General features: G+C 47.1%; 1 protein-coding gene across 1 annotated transcript; it reads left to right on the top strand.

The window, feature by feature from the left end:
• Positions 1-928: 928 nt before the first annotated feature.
• Positions 929-19145, top strand: LOC115129482 (calcium-binding protein 2-like). The gene is made up of 7 exons (XM_029659873.2): positions 929-1026; positions 4149-4454; positions 17436-17466; positions 17590-17724; positions 18189-18298; positions 18554-18701; positions 18911-19145. The coding sequence occupies exons 1-7, from the start codon at positions 940-942 to the stop codon at positions 18934-18936; spliced, it is 843 nt and encodes a 280-aa protein (XP_029515733.1). The 5' UTR covers positions 929-939; the 3' UTR covers positions 18937-19145.
• Positions 19146-20064: the final 919 nt, after the last annotated feature.

The raw sequence follows: 20064 nt of genomic DNA, 5'->3' as shown, positions 1-20064 counted from the left end.
TCCTCCTCCCTTAGCAAATGAAAGGCTGACCTGAACACCTCACCCAGAATCCAATTTGCGTTCCAACAAAGGCCTGGAATATGACGGGGCAGAGGATTGGGGACAGATTGAGTGACAGAAAAAAAGGGGGAGAGAGAGTAAACGCAGAGGATTATTGTCAGGGCGAGACACAGAGGGTCACAATAGAGAGGGATGGAGGCAAGAAAAAGGACAGAGCGAGGATGGAGGAAGTGAGTAGGTTAAACACATGTCAACCGGGGTAGACAACATATCACTGCACAAAACAGGAAACAGACAGGCAACATGATAGAGATACTGGAAAAAGGGGAAAGAGAGAGAGAGTGTGTGTGTGTGAGAGAGGGAGAGGTGAAAATAGGGACAGGTTGGGGGAGCGATGGAGAAATTGGTAGGTAGAGAGAGAGAGATACTGTGACACCTGAGGGACTCAGAGACAGCGAGAAGGGCAGAGGTGCAGGAACTCAATCCCTGAGCTACAGGACACCTGATGATAAAACCCACTCACCTGGACACAGGACAAGAGATGGAGAGAGCCACGCGCTAACATCCACTGAACAGGGGGATAGATGGAGACCGGGGGAAAAGGGGATGAGAATAGGGGAGGGAAACCGAGGAAGTAAAAAATGTGGACGATTTTATTTCGAAATATTTAGCCATTTTTTCTGATTTTAAACTTTGGAGAGAGGTCTATAGCATTGGATGGATAAGAAAGCAAGTCAAGGCAGGAATTAGAACTAGTAAATATAGAACTAATCAAGTCAGTTTTAGGTATCTAAAATAAATCCACCAGGAAAACTAGAGAGGAGTGAGATAGATAGATAGATAGATAGATAGATAGATAGATAGATAGATAGATAGATAGATAGATAGATAGAGAAAGGGAGGGAGGGAGGGAGGGAGGCGTAAGCAAACGACACAGAGATGTTCATGATCATTCAGAAGGAATCTTCCGCCGGAGGAGGCGTTACAGAAGGGATGAGCACGCCGCAGGAGAAAACAGCAAAACAGGTGTGTGTGTGTGTGTGTTTGTTTGTTTTCGTGTGAATGCTTAATTTACAGTTAATTACACAATGTTTTTAGAATGTTTTTAGAATGTTCTCTCTACCTCTAATAAACAAACTTAGATGCTTTAGCGTCTTTTTGTTTTTCTGATTATATTATGTGCCTATATGTCTGTGTGTGTGTGTGTGTGTGTGTGTGTGTGTGTGTGTGTGTGTGAGGGGCTCACTGCTGTGTATTAGGGGGAGTTGAGGGTAAGAAGATGGAAGGACTGATATACACTGCTCAAAAAAATAAAGGGAACACTAAAATAACACATCCTAGATCTGAATGAATGAAATATTCTGATTAAATACTTTTTTCTTTACATAGTTGAATGTGCTGACAACAAAATCACACTAAAATTATCAATGGAAATCAAATGTATCAACCCATGGAGGTCTGGATTTGGAGTCACACTCAAAATTAAAGTGGAAAAACACAATACAGGCTGATCCAACTTTGATGTCCTTAAAACAAGTCAAAATGAGGCTCAGTAGTGTGTGTGGTCTCCACGTGCCTGTATGACCTCCCTACAACGCCTGGGCATGCTCCTGATGAGGTGGCAGATGGTCTCTTGAGGGATCTCCTCCCAGACCTGGACTAAAGCATCCGCCAACTCCTGGACAGTCTGTGGTGCAACGTGGTGTTGGTGGATGGAGCGAGACATGATGTCCCAGATGTGCTCAATTGGATTCAGGTCTGGGGAACGGGAGGGCCAGTCCATAGCATCAATGCCTTCCTCTTGCAGGAACTGCTGACACACTCCAGCCACATGAGGTCTAGAATTGTCTTGCATTAGGAGGAACCCAGGGCCAACCGCACCAGCATATGGTCTCACAATGGGTCTGAGGATCTCATCTCGGTACCTAATGGCAGTCAGGCTACCTCTGGCGAGCACATGGAGGGCTGTGCGGCCCCCCAAAGAAATGCCACCCCACACCATGACTGACCCACTGCCAAACCGGTCATGCTGGAGGATGTTGCAGGCAGCAGAACGTTCTCCACGGCGTCTCCAGACTGTCACGTCTGTCACATGTGCTCAGTGTGAACCTGCTTTCATCTGTGAAGAGCACAGGGCGCCAGTGGCGAATTTGCCAATCTTGGTGTTCTCTGGCAAATGAAAAACATCCTGCACGGTGTTGAGCTGTAAGCACAACCCCCACCTGTGGATGTCGGGCCCTCATATCACCCTCATGGAGTCTGTTTCTGACCGTTTGAGCAGACACATGCATATTTGTGGCCTGCTGGAGGTCATTTTGCAGGACTTTGGCAGTGCTCCTCCTGCTCCTCCTTGCACAAAGGCGGAGGTAGCGGTCCTGCTGCTGGGTTGTTGCCCTCCTACGGCCTCCTCCACGTCTCCTGATGTACTGGCCTGTCTCCTGGTAGCGCCTCCATATTCTGGACACTACGCTGACAGACACAGCAAACCTTCTAGCCACAGCTCGCATTGATGTTCCATCCTGGATGAGCTGCACTACCTGAGCCACTTGTGTGGGTTGTAGACTTCGTCTCATGCTACCACTAGAGTGAAAGCACCGCCAGCATTCAAAAGTGACCAAAACATCAGCCAGGAAGCATAGGAACTGAGAAGTGGTCTGTGGTCCCCACCTGCTGAACCACTCCTTTATTGGGGGTGTCTTGCTAATTGCCTATAATTTCCACCTGTTGTCTATTCCATTTGCACAACAGCATGTGAAATGTATTGTCAATCAGTGTTGCTTCCTAAGTGGACAGTTTGATTTCACAGAAGTGTGATTGACTTGGAGTTACATTGTATTGTTTAAGTGTTCCCTTTATTTTTTTGAGCAGTGTATAACCTTGAATATGTGGACATCTATAAGTACCTAGGTGTCTGGCTAGACTGCAAACTCTCCTTCCAGACTCATATCAAACATCTCCAATCGAAAATCAAATCAAGAGTCGGCTTTCTATTCCGCAACAAAGCCTCCTTCACTCACGCCGCCAAGCTTACCCTAGTAAAACTGACTATCCTACCGATCCTCGACTTCGGCGATGTCATCTACAAAATGGCTTCCAACACTCTACTCAGCAAACTGGATGCAGTCTATCACAGTGCCATCCGTTTTGTCACTAAAGCACCTTATACCACCCACCACTGCGACTTGTATGCTCTAGTCGGCTGGCCCTCGCTACATATTCGTCGCCAGACCCACTGGCTCCAGGTCATCTACAAGTCCATGCTAGGTAAAGCTCCGCCTTATCTCAGTTCACTGGTCACGATGGCAACACCCATCCGTAGCACGCGCTCCAGCAGGTGTATCTCATTGATCATCCCTAAAGCCAACACCTCATTTGGCCGCCTTTCGTTCCAGTACTCTGCTGCCTGTGACTGGAACGAATTGCAAAAATCGCTGAAGTTGGAGACTTACAGTATATCTCCCTCACCAACTTCAAACATCTGCTATCTGAGCAGCTAACCGATCGCTGCAGCTGTACATAGTCTATTGGTAAATAGCCCACCCATTTTCACCTACCTCATCCCCATACTGTTTTATTTATTTACTTTTCTGCTCTTTTGCACACCAATATCTCTACCTGTACATGACCATCTGATCATTTATCACTCCAGTGTTAATCTGCAAAATTGTAATTATTCGCCTACCTCATGCCTTTTGCACACATTGTATATAGACTCCCCCTTTTTTTCTACTGTGTTATTGACTTGTTAATTGTTTACTCCATGTGTAACTCTGTGTTGTCTGTTCACACTGCTATGCTTTATCTTGGCCAGGTCGCAGTTGCAAATGAGAACTTGTTCTCAACTAGCCTACCTGGTTAAATAAAGGTGAAATAAGGGGGTAGGGACTTCAGATATATGAAACCAGGGAATCTTAAGGGTTTGTCAGAGGTTATGGGATGAAATCATTTTGGGGAGAATTTAACCCGCAAATTTAACCTCAGACACAAATGTATTCATTATTCCATTACTCTTCATTGTTCAATGTGAAATAACATCTTATCATATTAAAAGTTTCTATGAAACTTTAGTATTGAATTTGACTCTGCTCCTGACTATCAGTATCAATGTGGCTCGAACGAATCTTTCACCCTGTACTTTCCCCACGCAGGTAAAAGCAGCGATCAGTAAGAAGGTCCAGAAACAGCAGAATAAGCAGAGGAGGCGGTCCAGTGAGCAGAGTGGAGTCCCTGAGGTCTCAGCGGCTGGAGTCAAGCCCCCCCATGGTAGGTGGTGCAGCCAGAACCCCACCCCCTTCCCCGTGTCAGCGAGGGACAAAGAGAGGGGTACAGGGGACGAAGAGGAGGATCTGGATGTGGAGGACAAGGTGGCAGATATGATGAGGACGGGTGGTCAGAAGCAGCAAGAGAAGGAGCCGATAGACCTGCTGCCTATAATGGACCCAGCTTTCGGACCGGTAAGAACCAGGATGACCTGCTTTAGCCATGAGTGTGAGTATCTGTGTGTGAGTGAGTGAGTGAGTGTGTGTGTGTGTGTGTGTGTGTGTGTGTGTGTCCATCCATGCCCATCCACCAAGGCATGATTGAAATCTACCCAGGTCCCAATTGAAATTCTAAGCCCCTCTGCTCCAAATGCAAATGCTGACACTGTCCCAATACTCTACGGTAGCTGCTTATGCTATATCCTATGTCCCATGGTATTTTCTGACCTAAGCCACACAAACTGGACAGTTTATGGTGTGTATTTTGTTTAGCGCTCATGCTAATAGTCAGACTGGACCTTGATCTAATGTTAGCCTTGATGCTAACAGAGTTGTGTTGTTTAGCTCTGTGTTCAGGGTTCATGTGGTAGCAGCATGAGCATTTAAGCTCTTTCGTTGCCATCCGCTACATTATGAAAGTGTAATCCGTAACAGATATCATGTTACGCCCCAGGACTTATGAACACCAAACTGTTCTCATCCCCACCCACTGTATCAGCGGCTAGCACCACCCACCACACGATAAAAGCATGACACGACTCACTACACAACACAACATGCCCATGGCTTCAGAGTCTTGGGGGAAGGAGAACCGTAGGTTTGCCCTCAGGGGTCCAGTTCTCCCTGCCCTGCCCTGCCCTGCCCTGCCCTGCCCTGCCCTGTCCGCCACATCCTGGCCTGCTCTCTACTCGGCACTGGTTCTGACTCACTGAGTTACTGCAGACTTCCTGTAGTCTGAAACATCAAAGACAATGACTCACACCTAATAGTAAAGACTCATACCCCATGATAGGTCAACTCATTGATTTTGTTGGAGAAAAGAGATTGATTCTGTTGGAAAGATAAAGAGAGCTAGGAAAGACAAAGAGAGTTATGAAAGATAAAGAGAGTTAGGAAAGATAAAGAGAGCTAGGAAAGATAAAGAGAGTTAGGAAAAATAAACAGAGTTAGGAAAGATAAAGAGAGTTAGGAAAGATAAAGAGAGTTAGGAAAGATAAAGAGAGTTAGGAAAGATAAAGAGAGCTAGGAAAGATAGAGAGAGCTAGGAAAGATAAAGAGAGCTAGGAAAGATAAAGAGAGTTGGGAAAGATAGAGAGAGTTAGGAAAGATAAAGAGAGTTAGGAAAGATAAAGAGAGTTAGGAAAGATAAAGAGAGTTAGGAAAGATAAAGAGACCTAGGAAAGATAAAGAGACCTAGGAAAGATAAAGAGAGTTAGGAAAGATAAAGAGAGTTAGGAAAGATAAAGAGAGTTAGGAAAGATAAAGAGAGTTAGGAAAGATAAAGAGAGCTAGGAAAGATAAAGAGAGCTAGGAAAGATAAAGAAGGTTAGGAAAGATAAAGAGAGCTAGGAAATCAATGGCAATGGAAAATGGTAAAGAGGTCATTGGTAGTAGCAGTGAAGCAATATGGTGAGTGTTTGAGAGAGGGAGAGAAGCCAAAGGGTGGAGGAGGGGAGGGGAGAGGAGAGGAGAGGAGAGGAGAGGAGAGGAGAGGAGAGGAGAGGAGAGGAGAGGAGAGGAGAGGAGAGGAGAGGAGAGGAGAAGCTCATGTGGTGCTCAAACGGACAAAATCTATAAATGTCCAGTATGCTGGACACCCCACTGCACCTCATATAATCCATTTGTGATCCATTTACCGACAGCACACTAAGAATTGAGAACATGTGAGAACAGATTGGTGCTTGCATAAACATCTACATCCACACCTACATAAACAAAACAAGCTCACATACAAACACACAAAGTCTATATTTTCCCTTCAAATACATACACAGTAATACAGTAATATCCATACTCATCCTCTCAAGTCCTCCCTCTTTTTTATCTTTCACCAGTGGAGGCTGGTGGAGGAGCTATAGGAGGATGGGCTTGTTGAAATGGCTGGAATGGAATAAATTGGATTAAGTCAAACATGTGGTTTCCATTTGATACCGTTCCATTTATCCCATTACAGCCACAATGAGCCCGTCCTCTTATAGCTCCTCCCACCAGACTCCACTGCTTTCTACTGTACCTTTTATTTTGTATCTTTCTCCATCTTTCGCTCCCTCTTTGTCTTTCTCTCTCTCTCCTTCCTCCCTCTCCGTCTTTCACTCCCTCTCTCTCCATCCTCCCTCTGTCGTTCACTCCCTCTCTTTCCATCCTCCCTCTGTCGTTCACTCCTCTCTCTCCATCCTCCCTCTGTCTTTCACTCCCTCTCTCTCCATCCTCCCTCTGTCGTTCACTCCCTCTCTTTCCATCCTCCCTCTGTCGTTCACTTCCTCTCTCTCCATCCTCCCTCTGTCTTTCACTCCCTCTCCATCCCCCTCTCAGTCTTTCACTCCCTCTCTCTCCATCCTCCCTCTGTCGTTCACTCCTCCCTCTCCATCCTCCCTCTGTCGTTCACTTCCTCTCTCTCCATCCTTCCTCTGTCTTTCACTCCCTCTCCATCCCCCTCTCAGTCTTTCACTCCCTCTCCATCCTCCCTCTGTCTTTCACTCCCTCTCTCTCCATCCTCCCTCTCAGTCTTTCACTCCCTCTCCATCCCCCTCTCAGTCTTTCACTCCCTCTCCATCCTCCCTCTCAGTCTTTCACTCCCTCTCCACCCTCCCTCTCAGTCTTTCACTCCCTCTCCATCCTCCCTCTCAGTCTTTCACTCCCTCTCCATCCTCCCTCTGTCGTTCACTTCCTCTCTCTCCATCCTCCCTCTCAGTCTTTCACTCCCTCTCCATCCTCCCTCTGTCATTCACTTCCTCTCTCTCCATCCTCCCTCTCAGTCTTTCACTCCCTCTCCATCCTCCCGCTGTCTTTCACTCCCTCTCCATCCCCCTCTCAGTCTTTCACTCCCTCTCCATCCTCTCTCTGTCGTTCACTTCCTCTCTCTCCATCCTCCCTCTCAGTCTTTCACTCCCTCTCCATCCTCCCTCTGTCTTTCACTCCCTCTCCATCCCCCTCTCAGTCTTTCACTCCCTCTCCACCCTCCCTCTCAGTCTTTCACTCCCTCTCCATCCCCCTCTCAGTCTTTCACTCCCTCTCCACCCTCCCTCTCAGTCTTTCACTCCCTCTCCACCCTCCCTCTCAGTCTTTCACTCCCTCTCCATTCCCCTCTCAATCTTTCACTCCCTCTCCATCCTCCCTCAGTCTTTCACTCCCTCTCCATCCTCCCTCTCAGTCTTTCACTCCCTCTCCACCCTCCCTCTCAGTCTTTCACTCCCTCTCCACCCTCCCTCTCAGTCTTTCACTCCCTCTCTATCCCCCTCTCAGTCTTTCACTCCCTCTCCATCCCCCTCTCATTCTTTCACTCCCTCTCCATCCTCCCTCTCAGTCTTTCACTCCCTCTCCATCCTCCCTCTGTCGTTCACTTCCTCTCTCTCCATCCTCCCTCTCAGTCTTTCACTCCCTCTCCATCCTCCCTCTGTCATTCACTTCCTCTCTCTCCATCCTCCCTCTCAGTCTTTCACTCCCTCTCCATCCTCCCGCTGTCTTTCACTCCCTCTCCATCCCCCTCTCAGTCTTTCACTCCCTCTCCATCCTCTCTCTGTCGTTCACTTCCTCTCTCTCCATCCTCCCTCTCAGTCTTTCACTCCCTCTCCATCCTCCCTGTCTTTCACTCCCTCTCCATCCCCCTCTCAGTCTTTCACTCCCTCTCCATCCTCCCTCTGTCGTTCACTTCCTCTCTCTCCATCCTCCCTCTCAGTCTTTCACTCCCTCTCCATCCTCCCTCTGTCGTTCACTTCCTCTCTCTCCATCCTCCCTCTCAGTCTTTCACTCCCTCTCCATCCTCCCTCTGTCTTTCACTCCCTCTCCATCCCCCTCTCAGTCTTTCACTCCCTCTCCACCCTCCCTCTCAGTCTTTCACTCCCTCTCCATCCCCCTCTCAGTCTTTCACTCCCTCTCCACCCTCCCTCTCAGTCTTTCACTCCCTCTCCACCCTCCCTCTCAGTCTTTCACTCCCTCTCCATTCCCCTCTCAGTCTTTCACTCCCTCTCCATCCTCCCTCAGTCTTTCACTCCCTCTCCATCCTCCCTCTCAGTCTTTCACTCCCTCTCCACCCTCCCTCTCAGTCTTTCACTCCCTCTCCACCCTCCCTCTCAGTCTTTCACTCCCTCTCCATCCCCCTCTCAGTCTTTCACTCCCTCTCCACCCTCCCTCTCAGTCTTTCACTCCCTCTCCATTCCCCTCTCAGTCTTTCACTTCCTCTCCACCCTCCCTCTCAGTCTTTCACTCCCTCTCCATCCTCCCTCTCAGTCTTTCACTCCCTCTCCATCCTCCCTCTCAGTCTTTCACTCCCTCTCCACCCTCCCTCTCAGTCTTTCACTCCCTCTCCATCCCCCCTCTGTCTTTCACTCCCTCTCCATCCCCCTCTCAGTCTTTCACTCCCTCTCCACCCTCCCTCTCAGTCTTTCACTCCCTCTCCATCCCCCTCTCAGTCTTTCACTCCCTCTCCATCCCCCTCTCAGTCTTTCACTCCTTCTCCACCCTCCCTCTCAGTCTTTCACTCCCTCTCCATCCTCCCTCTCAGTCTTTCACTCCCTCTCCATCCTCCCTCTCAGTCTTTCACTCCCTCTCCATCCCCCTCTCAGTCTTTCACTCCCTCTCCACCCTCCCTCTCAGTCTTTCACTCCCTCTCCTTCCTCCCTTTTCCACTCTTTCTCTTTCTCAATTTCTGATAGACAGGTTGAGTTACTGGATACTAGTGTCAGTATCTAAGACCTGATCAGAACACAATAGCTCAACATAATTACCGGCTCCTACACGCATATCGCCATAGTGACCAGAGTCTTACTTCCAGTCAAGGATTAGAGTAATGTTGCATGACGCATGTCTACCTGAGTCTGTCACAATGTATGTGTGTGTGTGTGTGTGTGTATGTGTGTGTCCGTGCGTGCGTGTGAGACACCTGATTGAGAACAGATCATGTTGAGAACACACAGAAGCAGAAACCCCAACAGTCACATGATTAATTGACACTATCAATACTTAAATAACAACTAGATAGATAATCAGTCTTGGGCGTTGGTTGTATCAGTGACTTGTCCCCAAATCCAATTTGATTTGTCACATGTGTTGTAAACAACAGCTATAGACTAACAGTGACATTTTTACTCACAGGTCCTTTCCCAACAAATGCAGAGTGAAATATAAAAAATATCATGAAAATAGAAATAGTGACACGAGGAATAATACACAGTGAATAATGAATAACAGTAATCCTGGGATTTAGCCCTGGGCCTAGACCTGATTAACCCTCAGGACTAGACCCAACCTCTTAGGCAATAACTCTTATCATGTCTAGGAGATAGATGCAGTTACTGGTCCTTCTGCAACCACTGGTCTCTGTCCAATGAGAGCGACTCATCACTTGAACCGGGACCAAATGATGTTTACTAACTAGGCCGGCTAAGAGTTCGAATGAAGCACCATATTGGCATAATCTTTGGTGTGTGTGTGTGTGTGTGTGGGGGGGGGGGGGGGGTATATAAATAGCATTCTTAGCAGGATATATTCCCCATGAACACTTAAAGATGAGGGGATTACCATCTTTAATTTGGCTTTAAATTCTGCCAAATACTTAAGGGATAAGTACTGCCCTGCAGAAGCTGCCCTCTAGTGGTAATAAACTGACACTGCAGCATAGAACTGACCTCAACATGCCCCTGACTAGGCACACTGTCACTGCTTACGTAGAAATACATTTGATTGATTGGTACATTTCATTGTAATTAGAGTTAGTGTGTCAGCGCAAAAACAAAACAAAGCAATACTTGGATACGAGACTTATACCTGTTAGAGTTAGACACTAGTACTTGCTGAGGATTTATCCAAAATGTTCACTTGGTCTAAGCCCAAATCTGTCCCCAAAAGTACAGAGGAACTGTGGTCAGTTGATCTCGTAACAGACATCTGTCACCCAGTCAATCTTAGCACTCTGACTTCTTTTCTACTACTATCGCCATACGTCTGGGTTTGTGTGGCCGTGGAAGAGAGAGAGAGAGAGAGAGAGAGAGAGAGGGGGAGGGAGAGGGTCATAGGGAGTAAAAAGGAACATTACCAATCTACAGTACTGTATAACCAAATATTGAATGAATATTTGGCAGAATTTGAAGCCAAGTTACAATCGGATAATCCTCGTCTTCGAGTGTTCACGGAATGTCACACAATGTATATCCCACTGTTGTAAAACACATGCACATACACACGTTACCAAATAGCCTGGAAGTTGCCAAAGTACTTAGTTCCACAGCTGTGCGTCATACCAAGTCCCAGCTGGAGGACCAGGCCTATCCTAGAGTTCACCCCTCTGTTGACCTCTGCCCTGACCTCTGAGGGTATGGAACTCTCTGGATAGTGGTTGGGTCCCGCTAAGCACCAATGGGCATAGATCTGGCTTACCTTTTCCCAGTCCTAAGCTTAGCCATATGGGGGTGAAACACAAATCAGACCTTACACCAGCGTCTATGGACCCTTGCCTTTGCCTTCCACCCAAAACCTGAGGTTCATCAGCAGGAGTGTGCATTTGTTTTAAGATGTACAAAGGCAAGCTACAGTATGTTAAACATCTGCCCTGGTTGACAACACAGACATCCAATAGATCTCTCTCTCTCTCTCTCTCTCTCTCTCTCTCTCTCTCTCTCTCTCTCTTCTCTCTCTCTCTCTCCTTATACTGCATGTCATTCCCATCACTTGTCATAGTATGTATTTAGTCATGTGAGTCAGTGTTGTGGCACAGAAACCCAGTTGAGGTCTTGTCCTGGCGTGTCTGATATTATATTTAGAGCATTAGAGCCTCTGTAATGTTGTTATCGTGCACCAATCAGAGATAATACTGCATTTGACATCCAATGATAGCCTCTGAAGCCTTTATCAATGCTAAAACAGACCAATCAGAACAGTCTACTGTAATGCGTGTATTTAGTTTGGATAGGGTTAACACAGACACACACACATGCAGTTAAAGGTGTGTGTGTAATTCTAACACAGACACACACATCCAATGGTAGCCCAAGACCACAGCTCCCAGGCTGTTTGAGCATCTGTTTCACTCTTGGTCCTTTTCTTCCTCATTCATTTTCTCTTTATTTTGCTTTCTCTCTGTTTTGTCCTCTTATGGCTTTCTCATTGCTTTTCATCCCTTGGCCAGTTTCATTTCCTCTTTCCTTGTCACTCAGGGAAAAGTCCATCCTTGTCTCTCCATCAGTCCTCCACTTTTACCTTCTCACCATCTCTTTTCATCTTGCATCACCCCTCTCTCCACCCTGGACTCAATTTCTTCTTCCCCTCAATCTCCTTACTCTATCAGTTTCTCTTCTTACCCCTCCATCTCTCCCTTTAATCTGAAATGCAGGGAAAGGGATTAAATCCTTTGCGTTTGCCTCCTCTAATTCTTTCTGTCTCTCCCTCCTTCTCTCTCTCTCTCTCTCTCTCTCTCTCTCTCTCTCCGTCTGCCTCTCATCACCCTACATATATGTAGTCATTTCTATGGTATAACAAGCCTTGCTCCAGGGAGAGAGAGAGGGGGAGAGATAGGGGGAGAGATAGGGGGAGAGACAGAGAGAGAGAGAGAGAGAGAGCGAGAGAGAGAGAGAGAGAGAAGGGATTAAAAGACGGGGTAAAATTGAGGGTAGGAAAGAGAGAGAGAGTAATTCACACATGGACAAAATGTCAAGCAGCTCTTTTCTGTACAGACATAGAAGTGGGCTAGGTTTATGTTTGTTTATAGGCAACCATAGTAAAAAAAAGAAAAACACACATCAGGAGTTTCATCTCTGATATGAACACCACTCTTCAGACCACGATGGGTGATAGGATGCCCTGGACCCCACCTCAGAGCTCCAACGTTGGGTGGGACCTTTAAAACTCCACCGACAGGGGTGGAGCGAGAGAGCAAGACAGAAAATAGAGCAAGAAGGAAAACAGAAGCGAGAGGGAGGGACGAGAGAGGGAGGATAGAGTGTTACTTCACTTCGAGGATAGGGGATGGGGAATTGTACCAAGCCATCCATGAAAAACAAAACGAAAAAGGTAAGGGCAGTTCCATTTGCTTTTGCTTTTCCAAAGATATGGGACGAGAGAAGCTTCTGCTTGCTTGCTATTTCCTTGCCTATATGTTAATGCATGGAGTATCATGAAGATATTGACTACATGTAGTTGCTCTGTATATGTTCTCCATTGAGAACAGGTCCTGTGTGCTTCTAAACAACTTTGCTATTGATCTAAAGGACTGTCACAACATTGATCTGAAACAATCTAACGTAATTCTTCTGAACAACTCCAGCAGAGGCAATCCATGACACTTCTTTTTCACCTGTCTGCATACTGTTTCTGCATCGGCGGTATTAGTACGGTGGAGACCTTTCTTTGATTATCTCCAAGAATGAGGAGTTCTTTATACTGGTTTTATCAACTTAATACTCGAGTCACACGTAGAGTAGTTATTGACTAGACGTACTCTGTAAGTGTGTTATGTAACATTGTGCTAAGTCCCTGAGGTGAGCTGAGTGTCTGTGGCCTGAACACTTAGCCGAATGAACACCCCAATCCAACACTGAGCCAAAACTGAGACTTGAAAAACAGAGCGAGAGAGAGAGGAAGAGAGACAGGGACTGGGACAGAGAGAGAGAGAGAGAGAGAGAGGAAGAGAGACAGGAACCGGGACACAGAGAGAGAGAGAGAGAGAGAGAGAGAGAGAGAGGAAGAGAGACAGGGACCGGGACAGAGAGAGCGAGAGAGAGAGAGGGAGGAAGAGAGACAGGGACCGGGACAGAGAGAGAGAGAGAGAGGAAGAGAGACAGGGACCAGGACACACAGAGAGAGAGGGGGGGGGGAATAGAGACAGGGACTGGGACAGAGAGAAAGAGAGGAAGAGAGGAAGAGAGACAGGGACCGGGACACAGAGAGAGAGAGAGAGAGAGAGAGAGAGAGAGAGAGAGAGAGAGAGAGAGAGAGAGAGAGAGAGAGAGAGGAAGAGAGACAGGGACCGGGACAGAGAGAGAGAGAGAGGGAGGAAGAGAGACAGGGACCGGGACAGAGAGAGAGAGAGAGAGAGAGAGCGAGAGAGAGAGAGAGAGAGAGGAAGAGAGACAGGGACCAGGACACACAGAGAGAGAGAGAGGGGGGAATAGAGACAGGGACTGGGACAGAGAGAAAGAGAGGAAGAGAGACAGGGACCGGGACACAGAGAGAGAGAGAGAGAGAGAGAGAGAGAGAGAGAGAGAAGAGAGACATGGACCGGGACAGAGAGAGAGAGAGAGGAAGAGAGACAGGGACCGGGACCGGGACAGAGAGAGAGAGAGGAAGAGAGACAGGGACCGGGACAGAGAGAGAGAGAGAGAGAGAGGAAGAGAGACAGGGACCGGGACAGAGAGAGAGAGAGAGAGAGGAAGAGAGACAGGGACCGGGACAGAGAGAGAGAGAGAGAGAGAGAGAGAGAGAGAGAGAGAGAGAGGAAGAGAGACAGGGACCGGGACAGAGAGAGAGAGAGAGAGGAAGAGAGACAGGGACCGGGACAGAGAGAGAGAGAGAGAGAGAGAGAGAGGAAGAGAGACAGGGACCGGGACAGAGAGAGAGAGAGAGAGGAAGAGAGACAGGGACCGGGACAGAGAGAGAGAGAGAGAGAGAGAGAGGAAGAGAGACAGGGACCGGGACAGAGAGAGAGAGAGAGAGAGAGAGAGAGAGGAAGAAAGACAGGGACCGGGACAGAGAGAGAGAGAGAGAGGAAGAGAGACAGGGACCAGGACACACAGAGAGAGAGAGGGGGGGATAGAGACAGGGACTGGGACAGAGAGAAAGAGAGGAAGAGAGGAAGAGAGACAGGGACCGGGACACAGAGAGAGAGAGAGAGAGAGAGAGAGAGGGGAAGAGAGACAGGGACCGGGACAGAGAGAGAGAGAGAGAGAGAGGGAGGAAGAGAGACAGGGACCGGGACAGAGAGAGAGAGAGAGAGAGAGAGAGGAAGAGAGACAGGGACCGGGACAGAGAGAGAGAGAGAGAGAGAGAGAGAGAGAGAGAGAGAGAGAGAGAGAGGAAGAGAGACATGGACCGGGACAGAGAGAGAGAGAGGAAGAGAGACAGGGACCGGGACCGGGACAGAGAGAGAGAGAGGAAGAGAGACAGGGACCGGGACAGAGAGAGAGAGAGAGAGAGAGAGGAAGAGAGACAGGGACCGGGACAGAGAGAGAGAGAGAGAGAGAGAGAGGAAGAGAGACAGGGACCGGGACAGAGAGAGAGAGAGAGAGGAAGAGAGACAGGGACTGGGACAGAGAGAGAGAGAGAGACGAAGAGAGACAGGGACCGGGACAGAGAGAGAGAGAGAGAAGAGAGACAGGGACCGGGACAGAGAGAGAGAGAGAGAAGAGGAAGAGAGACAGGGACCGGGACAGAGAGAGAGAGAGAGAGAGAGGAAGAGAGACAGGGACCGGGACAGAGAGAGAGAGAGAGAAGAGAGAGAGGAGAGAGACAGGGACCGGGACAGAGAGAGAGAGAGAGAGGAAGAGAGACAGGGACTGGGACAGAGAGAGAGAGAGAGACGAAGAGAGACAGGGACCGGGACAGAGAGAGAGAGAGAGGAAGAGAGACAGGGACCGGGACAGAGAGAGAGAGAGAGAGAGAGAGAGGAAGAGAGACAGGGACCGGGACAGAGAGAGAGAGAGAGAGAGAGAGGAAGAGAGACAGGGACCGGGACAGAGAGAGAGAGAGAGAGGAAGAGAGACAGGGACCGGGACAGAGAGAGAGAGAGAGAGAGGAAGAGAGACAGAGACCGGGACAGAGAGAGAGAGGGGAAGCATGGCTTCTTGTAACCAATACACATACCGCCATGTAAACAGACAGAGAGTTCTACTTATTAGGCTGATGAGCTACTGGCTGACAGGGTTTAGACAGGCAGAGTTAAACTTCCTAAAAGAGAAGAGATTGCCAATCCTTTCCTGTACTGTGTGCTGTTTCAACATCTGATCTCCCTGAGGACTAGTGCTGTGGACAGCTGGCTGTCAGACCCCAGCAGACAGAGAATGAAACAGAGTGTGAAACCAACGACTGTTGGGTTCACTAGTTCTGCATGATTCTGGTTCTAAGGGGGCCGTCGAGCCCCGGGGGGACAAGCGGGGAACAGGGGGCCAGGAGGGGCCACGGTCGGAGGGCGAGGAGGAATCGGGCGAAGACAAGGATTTTAAGGCGCCCCTGTCTGCGCTGGTCCAGAACTGCACCGTGTTACACAGCATCGTGGGCCCTGCCTGCATCTTCCTCAAACAGGGCTTTGCAAGCAGCCAGATCGTACGTACACGCACTAGTGAACACGGACACACTCATCACACGCACACATACACACTTACAAATGCATACTAAATCATTCACGCACACAACGCCACTAACACACACACACACACACACACACACACACACACGTCATCATCGTTATGTCACTTCATTTTCACCACGTGATAGTCTCTCCACAATTAAGTTGTCATTTCACTTTCATAACCATCATGGGACAACCAATCAAACTTGCTATATAAATGATACAGTGTAAAATAGTCTGAGAGGAGGCGAACCAAACCTTGATGTGTTGGCACGCTGTGTACACCGAGTGTACAAAACATTAGGAACACCTTCCTACTATTGAATTGTACCCCCTTTTGCCCTCAGAACAGATTCAATTCGTCGGGGCGTGGACACTACCAGGTGTCGAAAGCGTTCCACAGGGATGCTGGCCCATGTTGACTCCAATGCTTCCTACAGTTGTGTCAAGTTTGGCTGGATGTCCTTTGAGTGGTGGACCATTCTTGATACACACGGTAAACTGTGGAGCGTGAAAAACCCAGCAGCTTTGCAGTTGTTGACACACTCAACCCGGTGCGCCTGGTACCTACTACCATACCCCGTTCAAAGACACTTAAATATTTTGTGTTACCCATTCACCCTCTGAATGGCACACATACACAATCCATGTCTCACTTGTCTCAAGGCTTAAATATTTAAAAAATCTCCTCCCCTTCATCTACACTGATTGAAGTGGATTTACCAAGTGACATCAATAAGGGGATCATAGCTTTCACATGGATTCACCTGGTCAGTCTATGTCATGGAAAGAGCTGGTGTTCCTAATGTTTTGTCCACTCAGAGCAGATCATATACAGGGAGACTCCAAAGAAGAACATCTGTGGTAAAGGCTATAAAGAAAAATAGAACTACAGGGATTTTCTCTTCCTATAGTGTACCACACCGGAACAGGCACCACCTACAGTGTGTGCGTGGTTGCACCGACAATGCAAATGATGTGTACAAGGGTCTCACTCATACTAAACCTCCCAAATCTCCTAATCTCCAGCTGTTGCCAGGGGCAACCCTCCCTATGGTGATTTACGTAGACGTAAAAGTATTTTTTACCCGTTCCATAACACAAACAAATGTCTCTCACAATGTCATCTGTATACATTTAGATTCAGATATATCCCTATCCTTTAGACGTAATGTACCAGATAGATATCCTATTTAGTCTGACTTTGCAGAGCATCCTGGTTTACTCTTTCTACTAATGTGTGTCTACTGGCCCGCTACAAATCACATGTACGGCCCTGCCTTAAAAAGTCTTCTCTTTCATCAAAGGAAACCAAACAGCAGACCTTCTGTCTCTCTACCCCGGCTTTCCTCTCATCCCCCTGCTGCCTTTGGCCAATTGGCTCCCATTGTCTTTGTGATTGAAGTGCGTTGTGCATTTCAGGATATCAATGGTTGGACATTTGTGCTTTTGTCGACCTTTAGATTTTCATCTGTGCATTTGACTGCGGTGTTTGTGTCAGCGTAGAGGCATGCGGCGTACGTTGGTCTGATCGTGGCTACGTGTGTAAACAGACTGTGTTGTTGTCATTAAGTCTTGTGTGTTTGTGATGTACATGTGTGAGTGTGTGGTGTGGTGTGGTGTGTGTGTGTGTTCATGTGCAACTACCAGTCTGCTTATGTGTGTCCCTCTGCTACCTCCGACAGGACAGGGACCTACGACCCGAGGAGATTGAAGGTAGATTACACCCCTCTATCTGACATAGTCATAATCATAAACCACTACACGTGTTTCAGTGTAGATGATCCAATTCTTACCCTGTGTGTGCGCTTGTATGTCTGTGCCTGTGTGCGCGCGCAGAGCTCCGCGAGGCGTTTCTGGAGTTTGATAAGAAGAAGAATGGCTACATCAGCTACAAGGACCTAGGAGAGTGCATGAGGACCATGGGCTACATGCCCACAGAGATGGAGCTCATCGAGCTTGGCCAGTCCATCTGTGAGTCTGACGTCATCATCAACATGAGACGGGGGAAACGCCACAGAATCATAGAATATCTGAAACTCTAGAGTGGTGTTATTACAACGAATGATGGACCCAGGAAGCACGGAGTCAGTAAAGAAAGACATTAGCCGTATCCATAATGTAACTGTGAGTAATAGTAGTCGTGTTCCCGAGGGCTCCCGAGTGGCGCAGCGGTCTAAGGCACTGCATCTCAGTGCAAGAGGCGTCACTACTGTACCTGGTTCGAATCCAGGCTGTATCACATCCGGCTGTGATTGGGAGTCCCATAGGGCGGCGCACAATTGGCCCAGCGTCGTCCAGGTTTGGCCGGGGTAGGCCGTCATTGTAAATAAGAATTTGTCTTTAGCTGACTTGCCAAGTTAAATAAAAGTTAAAGAAATTTAAAAGAAATGTAAAAAATATATATATACATATTTTTTTCTTCTTCTGGTCTGTAGGTGGGGGCAAACTAGACTTTGAGGACTTTGTGGAGCTGATGGGCCCAAAGATGCTGGCAGAGACAGCAGATATGATCGGAGTGAAAGAACTGCGAGACGCATTCAAGGAGGTCAGTCTTTCTCTCTCAGATTGTGTGGGCTCAAAGCTGACAGAAAAGGTTGCGGTCTCTCTCAATGTGAGTAACTGTCACTATATCCTCTCTCCTCTCTCCCTTTCTCTGTCTCTCTCTTTGTCTTTGTCTCTTTCTCTCTCTCTCTCTCTCTCTCTCTCTCTCTCTCTCTCTCTCTCTCTCTTTCTTTGTTCTTCTGTCTCTTTCTCTGTCTCTCTGTCTCTCTGTCTCTGTCTCTCTCTTTCCCTCTCTCAGTTCGATACTAACGGTGATGGTCAGATCAGTATAATGGAGCTTAGGGAGGCCATGAAGAAACTGATGGGAGAACAGCTGACAAACAGAGAGATTGATGAGATCCTCCGGGATGTGGACCTCAACGGGGATGGACTGGTCAACTTTGAGGGTGTGTGTGGGTTGATTCTTCTATCCTTGTGGGGACCTAAAATCCCCATATGCGTGCGTGTGCGTGTATGCATGTATGCGCGCGTGTGTGTGCGTGTGTGAAGTTTCAGTACTGAGTTATGTTTGTCAGAAACAGTGGCTTCAGCTTTTCTGTTGGTTTGTGTAGAGGATAATACTTTTTCCTTTTCCTCTCTCTGTCACGTTTCACAGAATTTGTTCGAATGATGTCACGCTGAGATAAACAGACGGAGTCGTTGTGCAACAACTGGAAAAGGGACCACTGCATTTGTAGTGAACATTCGTGCACCATGCTAGTGACTGAGCATCGATTCTAAAGCGTTATTTTTGTTAAGCAGCACTTACAACGTTATTTTGTTAAGCAGCACTTACAACGTTCATTTTGTTAATTAAGCAGCACTTACAACGTTCATTTTGTTAAGCAGCACTTACAGCGTTCATTTTGTTAATTAAGCAGCACTTACAACGTTCATTTTGTTAATTAAGCAGCACTTACAGCGTTCATTTTGTTAATTAAGCAGCACTTACAACGTTCATTTTGTTAATTAAGCAGCACTTACAACGTTCATTTTGTTAATTAAGCAGCACTTACAACGTTCATTTTGTTAATTAAGCAGCACTTACAGCGTTCATTTTGTTAAGCAGCACTTACAGCGTTCATTTTGTTAAGCAGCACTTACAACGTTCATTTTGTTAATTAAGCAGCACTTACAGCGTTCATTTTGTTAATTAAGCAGCACTTACAGCGTTCATTTTGTTAATTAAGCAGCACTTACAGCGTTCATTTTGTTAAGCAGCACTTACAGCGTTCATTTTGTTAAGCAGCACTTACAACGTTCATTTTGTTAATTAAGCAGCACTTACAGCGTTCATTTTGTTAATTAAGCAGCACTTACAGCGTTCATTTTGTTAATTAAGCAGCACTTACAACGTTCATTTTGTTAATTAAGCAGCACTTACAACGCATTTTGTTAATTAAGCATTTTGTTAATTAAGCAGCACTTACAGCGTTCATTTTGTTAATTAAGCAGCACTTATTTTGTTAATTAAGCAACGTTCATTTTGTTAATTAAGCAGCACTTACAGCGTTCATTTTGTTAATTAAGCAGCACTTACAGCGTTCATTTTGTTAAGCAGCACTTACAGCGTTCATTTTGTTAATTAAGCAGCACTTACAGCGTTCATTTTGTTAATTAAGCAGCACTTACAACGTTCATTTTGTTAAGCAGCACTTACAGCGTTCATTTTGTTAATTAAGCAGCACTTACAACGTTCATTTTGTTAAGCAGCACTTACAACGTTCATTTTGTTAATTAAGCAGCACTTACAACGTTCATTTTGTTAAT

Source organism: Oncorhynchus nerka, linkage group LG5 (genome assembly GCF_034236695.1).
Source record: "Oncorhynchus nerka isolate Pitt River linkage group LG5, Oner_Uvic_2.0, whole genome shotgun sequence".
Taxonomy (NCBI): Eukaryota; Metazoa; Chordata; class Actinopteri; order Salmoniformes; family Salmonidae; genus Oncorhynchus; species Oncorhynchus nerka.
This window is presented reverse-complemented; position numbering and strand designations above follow the sequence as displayed.